This window comes from Gossypium hirsutum, chromosome D07, assembly GCF_007990345.1.
Source record: "Gossypium hirsutum isolate 1008001.06 chromosome D07, Gossypium_hirsutum_v2.1, whole genome shotgun sequence".
Taxonomy (NCBI): Eukaryota; Viridiplantae; Streptophyta; class Magnoliopsida; order Malvales; family Malvaceae; genus Gossypium; species Gossypium hirsutum.
This window is the reverse complement of record NC_053443.1, coordinates 26,141,896-26,149,294: the sequence shown is the minus strand read 5'-3', so window position 1 is coordinate 26,149,294 and position 7,399 is coordinate 26,141,896. Positions and strand designations below refer to the sequence as shown.

Genomic DNA, 7,399 nt, shown 5'->3' with positions numbered 1-7,399 from the left:
ATGAAGGAATCAGAAGGTGTCTCCGACTACATCACGCGTGTTCAAACCGTGGTGAACCAACTCAACCGAAACGGAGAAGCGTTAACTGATGCACGAGTTGTGGAGAAGATTTTGAGATCGTTAACTGACAGTTTCGAAAATGTCATATGTGCCATAGAAGAGTCAAAAGATCTAGCAACGCTTACAGTCGATGAACTCGCCGATTCTCTCGAGGCACATGAACAACGTAAGAAGAAGAAGAAAGAGGAGACACTCGAGCAAGCACTTCAAACCAAGGCATCAATCAAAGACGAAAAGGTTCTCTATTCTCAAAGCTTTCGAGGTAGAGGCCGTGGTCGTGGAGATCGAGGAAATGGTCGTGGTGGAAAAGGTCATGGTCAAGAAGGGAATTATGAAGAGAAGGAGCATTCAAACCAACAAAATTGGCGGGGAAGAAGACGTGGTCGTGGAAGAGGCGGATGGTCGAATTATTCCAATGTCGAGTGCTACAAGTGTGGCAAATATGGTCACTATGCAAAGGATTGTAACTCTGATAAGTGTTACAATTGTGGTAAGGCGGGACACTTCGCGAAAGAATGTCGCTTCTCGAAAAAGGTGGAAGAGACAACCAACCTAACCACGGAAAATGAGGAGGCAAAAGAAGGTTTTCTCTTGATGGCACACAACGAAGTCAACACCAACAACAACATGGTGTGGTACCTTGACACGGGTGCAAGCAACCATATGTGTGGGCTCAAGCACCTATTCAAAGAGATGCAAAAGGTTGAAACGGGACATGTGTCATTTGGAGATGCGTCGAAGGTTGAGGTAAAAGGCCAAGGTACCATTTGTTATTTACAAAATGATGGGTTAATTGGGTCAATCCATGATGTGTATTACGTACCAGACCTCAAGAGCAACATTTTGAGTATGGGGCAACTCATGGAAAAAGGTTATTCGGTACTTATGAAAGATCGGGTGTTACACTTGAGAGATAAGGAAGGGTGTTTGGTCGCTCGAGTTGAAATGGAGAGAAATCGCATGTTCAGGTTGAATCTGAGAAGTGTTCGAGGAAAATGTTTGCGAGTTGATGTTGAAGACAAGGCGTTGCTATGGCATCTCCGTTTTGGCCATCTACATTATGGTGGTCTAAACAAGTTGGCAAAGAAGAATTTGGTGCATGGGCTACCAGACATGGACTATGAGGGAAAATTTTGTGAAGAATGTGTGCTCGGTAAGCATGCGAGAACTTCGTTTCAAAATAAGACAGAATATCAGGCTAAGCAACTTCTCGAATTGATTCATACCGACATATGTGGACCAATCACCCCTGAATCTTTTAGCGGTAAAAGGTATTTCATTTCTTTTATCGATGATTTCTCACGAAAAACTTGGGTTTATTTTCTTAAAGAAAAATCCGAGGCATTGGAGGTGTTCAAAAAGTTCAAAGTGATGGTGGAAAAAACAATTGGTAGACACATCAAATCTGTACGATCTGATAGAGGTGGCGAGTATACTTCGACGGCTTTCATGGAGTATTGTGAGGAGCAAGGCATAAGACGATTCCTAACCGCACCGTACTCTCCCCAACAAAATGGTGTGGCCGAGAGGAAGAATCGGACTATTCTCGACATGGTTCGATCAATGCTCAAGAGCAAGAAGATGCCGAAGGAATTTTGGGCGGAAGCCGTGCAATGTGCCATCTATGTGCAAAATCGATGTCCACATGCGAAGTTGGATGATCAAACACCACAAGAAGCTTGGAGCGGACAAAAACCATCAATTTCTCATCTTAAAGTATTCGGTAGTGAGGCCTATGCACATGTGCCGGATCAGCGAAGAACGAAGCTCGAAGACAAAAGCAAAATGTTTATTTTTATTGGGTATGATGAGAAAACAAAAGGATACAAGCTACTCGACCCGATAAGTAAGAAGGTTGTGGTAAGTCGTGATGTACGATTCAATGAAGCAAGCGAGTGGGATTGGAATAACTCAACGGAGGTTATCACCAAAGATGGAGGATCATCAATCGCTACACCAACAATCATACCGACAAATCCTGAAACTATCGATGATGAAGATGAACCGCAACAACCAAAAATGCGAAGTTTGCAAGATTTGTATGATTCAACAAATGAGGTACATATTGTATGTCTTTTGGCAGATTCCGAGATTATAAGTTTTGAAGAGGCTGCACGGGACAAGAAGTGGCAAACTGCTATGAATGAGGAGATTAAAGCAATTGACCGGAACAACACATGGGAGTTAACAGAATTGCCGAAAGGAAGTCAACCCATTGGTGTGAAGTGGGTGTTCAAAAGAAAGATGAATGCTCAAGGCGAGTTAGAACGGTACAAGGCGCGACTTGTTGCAAAGGGATATAAGCAAAAGGAGGGGATCGATTATGATGAGGTATTTGCTCCTGTTGTAAGAATGGAGACAATCCGGCTGCTCATTGCACAAGCGGCACAATTTAAATGGCCAATATTTCAAATGGATGTCAAGTCGGCATTCTTGAATGGTGTGCTCGAAGAAGAAGTCTACATCGAACAACCACGCGGGTACATGAAAATAGAGAGGAGAAAAAGGTGCTGAAATTAAAGAAGGCACTTTACGGGTTGAAGCAAGCACCGCGGGCATGGAATACTCGTATCGATACATACTTCAAGGAGAATGGGTTCAAACAATGTCCTTATGAACATGCCCTCTATGTGAAGAAGAATGAAGGTAATATGTTATTTGTTGCTCTTTATGTCGATGACCTCATTTTTATGGGGAACAATGGTAAGATGATACTGGATTTTAAGAGCAAAATGACACAAGAATTCGAGATGACAGATTTGGGTTTAATGAAATTTTTCCTTGGTTTGGAGGTTCGACAAGAAAGGACAGGTATTTTGTGTCACAGGAGGCATATGCAAAGGAAATTTTGAAGAAGTACAAGATGACACATTGCAACTCGGTATCAACACCAATGGAACCAGGTGTAAAACTCTCGAAATTCGATGGAGGAGAACGAGTCGACGCAAGTAAATACCGAAGTTTGGTGGGAAGCCTTCGCTATCTCACTTGCACAAGGCCTGACATTTCGCTAAGTGTTGGCATTGTAAGTCGGTTCATGGAGGAGCCGGTTTATTCACATTGGAAGGCGTTGAAGCGAATCCTACGGTACATTCAAGGAACGGTGTCACACGGGTTATTTTATTCAAATATGGAAGATTACAAGTTGATTGGGTATTCCGAGAGTGATTGGTGCGGAGACTTAGATGATCGGAAAAGTACATCGGGATATGTGTTCTTTATGGGTAACACAGCATTTGCTTGGCTTTCAAAGAAGCAACCAATCGTGACACTATCGACATGTGAAGCTGAATATGTGGCAGCATCTTGGTGTGTGTGTCACGCTATATGGCTCAGAAATTTGTTGGGTGAGTTGGAGCAACAACAACTTGGTGCAAGTGAGATACGAGTTGACAATAAATCAGCGATTGAGTTGGCAAGGAACCCAGTGAATCATGAGAGAAGCAAACACATTGACATTCGTTTTCATTTCATCCGAGATCATGTAAAGGAAGGAAGTGTGAAATTAGTGCACGTGGCAAGTCGGGACCAAGTCGCGGATATCTTTACAAAACCGCTACCGATGATACTCTTCGACAACTACAAGAAATTAATCGGCATGAAGGATGGCAGAAGCATTTAAGTTTACAGGGGAGTTTTGTTAAATAAACTTAAATGAAAGTTAAGAGTCATGTAAGTGAAAGGTCAAGAGTTGAAAGGTCAAGAGTTATATTGTTTTTTAATGGGTTTAAATTAGTAGTTTTTTGTTTAGGAAAATGAAAGGTCAAGAGTCATTGGTTTATGGTTATTATTAGATTTTAATATTTTCAATTTTTGTTGTTTTAAATGGTAAACTATAGCCTATAAATAGTTTGTAAGCTTTTGATTTTATATGAGAGAACAATTTTATATTGAGAACATTTTCCACAATTTAAAAATAATTATTATTAAATATATTATAATTAAAATATATAATTTAATAAAATTCTTAATAATTAATATTCTTATATGAATTTACTCAAATCATAATATATGATACTGTAAAATATAAATTAACATAATTATTATTAAATATATTATAATTAAAATATATAATTTAATAAAATTCTTAATAATTAATATTCTTATATGAATTTACTCAAATCGTAATATATGATACTATAAATGAAAATTTGAAATAATTAATATATCAAATATTTTAATTAAAATATATGATTTAATAAAATTTAAAATAATTATAACTAATAAATTATATTTTATGAATTTTTATAATTTAAAATAATAATTATTACATATAATTTAATAATTAATATTAAATTTCATAAAATTCTTGATAATAAATTTTCTGATATGAATTTATACAATTTAAAATAATTAATATTAAATATAATTTAATAGTGATATATAATTTCATAAATTCTTAATAATAAAATGTTCTTATATGAATTTACTAAAATCAATATATAACTTGAGAATTATATTCTGCATAAACATAATTAACTTATATTAAGAAAAGGTTAGATGAAAATGAAATTGTACATCACAATCCATATGTTATATAGTTTTACAACATCAAAAAGTTTGAACATTGATATTTAATGGTGAGAAAGAAATCTTCTGACTCATTCCAGTTGGGCAACAGAAGGTAAACTAAAGAAACGATCATTTGAGTTAGATGATCGGGAATTTTACTCAAAGCATCATACGGCTGATCGTCGGTTAAACCTTCAATTGACCATAAGGCTGAATATAAATTTGAAGCTTTCTCTTCCATCTTTTGATGTTCTTCTGACTTCTGCTGAACTACCACCTCGGAGGCAATACTCCTACTGATTTGATCGCCAACGGCCTGGATTTTTCCCCCCAACAAAGTGGCAGCCTCATCAAATGAAGAATACACATTATCACGAGCATTAGATTTCTTCTTTCTCTTGTTTGAAGATGAGGAACCCCCTTGGTCTCTATCTCCTCGCGGATCTGTACCAGAAACATCCATGTCGTCTAAAGAGACGTCAGCTTCGCAGTCATAGAATGTGTTTCTCTCTTCATTCATATCTGTAGTACATTCATCCTCAGCATGTATTTCTTCAAGAACATCAACAGCTGTTTGAGCGTCTTTCCTTGTCACCCGATCTCTTGCGTATATGGCAGTAAGATGGTTGTAGTAAGGGAAAGAACGATGTCTGAACTAAGAGGCTTCTTTGTGACTCTAAAAAAATGAGGAAATCATATTAGTTATAAGTTTTGTAAAAAAAACAAATAAATACTTGAAATACATTTTACCTTTACATAGGATTCCCAAACTGCATCTTCAGCAACAACGAGCTGCCTATGCTCGTCCCAACCAAAACTACTGTTGTTTTGGCCATTAAGCATGTTGTAGACGACTAAACATTCCCTTTTTAGGCACCTAATCCGAGATTCAATATTTGGCTTCGCCTTCAACATTGCTCTTGGTAAAGCCTTTTCTAGCATTTTTTCTAGCTCGTTCAAATAACCGGCCTTGAACCCGGTATCAGCATTAAATGTTCCTACATTGTGCAAACCCACCATGCAAGAAACCAAGGCTGCATCTTCTTCTGGAATCCATTTTCTTTTGCTTCCTCGAGAAGCTTGAGAAGAAGCATGTGATTGTGGAACACCTGACATAATTATCTTAAGAAAAAAAACAAATTAACATTATTTATTGTTTTTAATATCATGAATCAAAAGGTGAACAGTTTATAATATTATATCGTTAGTTCAATATCATGAATCAAAAGCTCAATACTAAATTTAATGAAATAACACATGCTGAATGAAAAGATAATTAAATTATAATTCAACAACGTTTAGTACAATACAGAATTTTAATCAAACACCACCAAAGTTTCATAAACTAGATACATAAAATAACATCAACAAATTAATTGTAACTCAATTTGTCCCTAAACCTAACTAATTTCTAGATGCTTGCCATTCATCGAACATTTGGTTGGCTAGTTCCATCCTCCAAGTAGCCCAAGCATCCGATGGATGAATATTTGTGATATTCGGTTCATCGTCATCCACCACATTAGTAGGTAATCCTTCTCCCACCTCCGCTTCAATGGGATCAATACTCATATGGGTTCGAATAAAATTATAGAGCAAACAACATGCAATAATAATTCTATTGTGCACCCTTACAGGATAAAACGATAGACTCCTAAGTATTCCCCATCTAACTTTTAATAACCCAAAGCATCTTTTAATAACATTACGTGCTGAGGCATGTTTCATATTAAAAAACTCTTGCGGAGAACTTGGCTAATAACCCTGACGCCACTCGTTCAAATGATATCGTTGTCCTCTAAAAGGTGCAAGAAATCCATCACAATTTGTGTATCTAGCATCAACTAGATAATAAAAACCTATAAAATTTATTTATTTTTAAATAAGAACCAATTCAGCATAAAAAAATTTGATCTTAATGAATAATTCAAAGTCCTCTAACTATCTACTTTACCATGAGGAACTTTTAGTCCATGTCTCCTACTAATGGCATCTCGAAGAACCCATCCATCAGCAACTGAACCTTCCCAACCAGGAAGAACGTAAACAAATTGCATATCAGGTGTACAAACACCTAGCATATTTGTTGCTATGTCACCTTTTCGCGTTCGATATCTAGGTTTATCAACTGTTGGATTAGGGTTTCATCAAGAGCACCTAAACAATTCTATATCAGATGATATAAAACCTTGAGTTAGAATACTTATTTAAATCTAAATCAACTAAATGTTGTACAAACTATATATAAAACTCAGTTCAATACCTTAAACCATTTCCACCTTGTGTCAGAAGAATCAACTGTAATTGGCTCCGCCTTTTTAAATAACACATCTTGTAAGTGTATGACAACATTTAAAACACTATGAAATGCTCTACTAACAGTTTCCCCGGACCTTCTAAAGTGATGCTTGATAACTCGATTTTTCAGGTGATGGGAGATGATATGTAAAAACATTGCCACTTTCTCATCAACAAGCATGTTTCTAGACGACTTCAATCCCCCTAATGATTCTAACATCTCACATAATTTAAAAAAGGCAGTTCTATTCATCCTAACTTGTTCAATACAGGTCTCGTCACTAGCATATACAAGTCTTTTCACATAATCCCGTTTTGCATAAAAATCTAAGGTATAGGACATAATCCTTGGTCTATAAGTATGTAGGCTAAGGCTGGCACCCATTCTAAATAAAAACCAAATCGCAATTCTACAGATTTCCAACCATATTGTCAATGCAGCACCAATTCTTTTACGCCTCACACTTTGTGCAATTAAGGGAAGACGAGCCATTACTGCACCATATTAAAATTAGAACTCAGTATCAAT

The 7,399-nt window shown here is 36.7% G+C and overlaps 1 protein-coding gene across 1 annotated transcript; it reads left to right on the top strand.

The window, feature by feature from the left end:
• The first annotated feature begins 2,701 nt into the window (after positions 1-2,701).
• LOC121219199 (secreted RxLR effector protein 161-like) lies at positions 2,702-3,823 on the top strand. The gene has a single exon (XM_041096901.1). The coding sequence runs from the start codon at positions 2,924-2,926 to the stop codon at positions 3,680-3,682; it is 759 nt and encodes a 252-aa protein (XP_040952835.1). The 5' UTR covers positions 2,702-2,923; the 3' UTR covers positions 3,683-3,823.
• Positions 3,824-7,399: the final 3,576 nt, after the last annotated feature.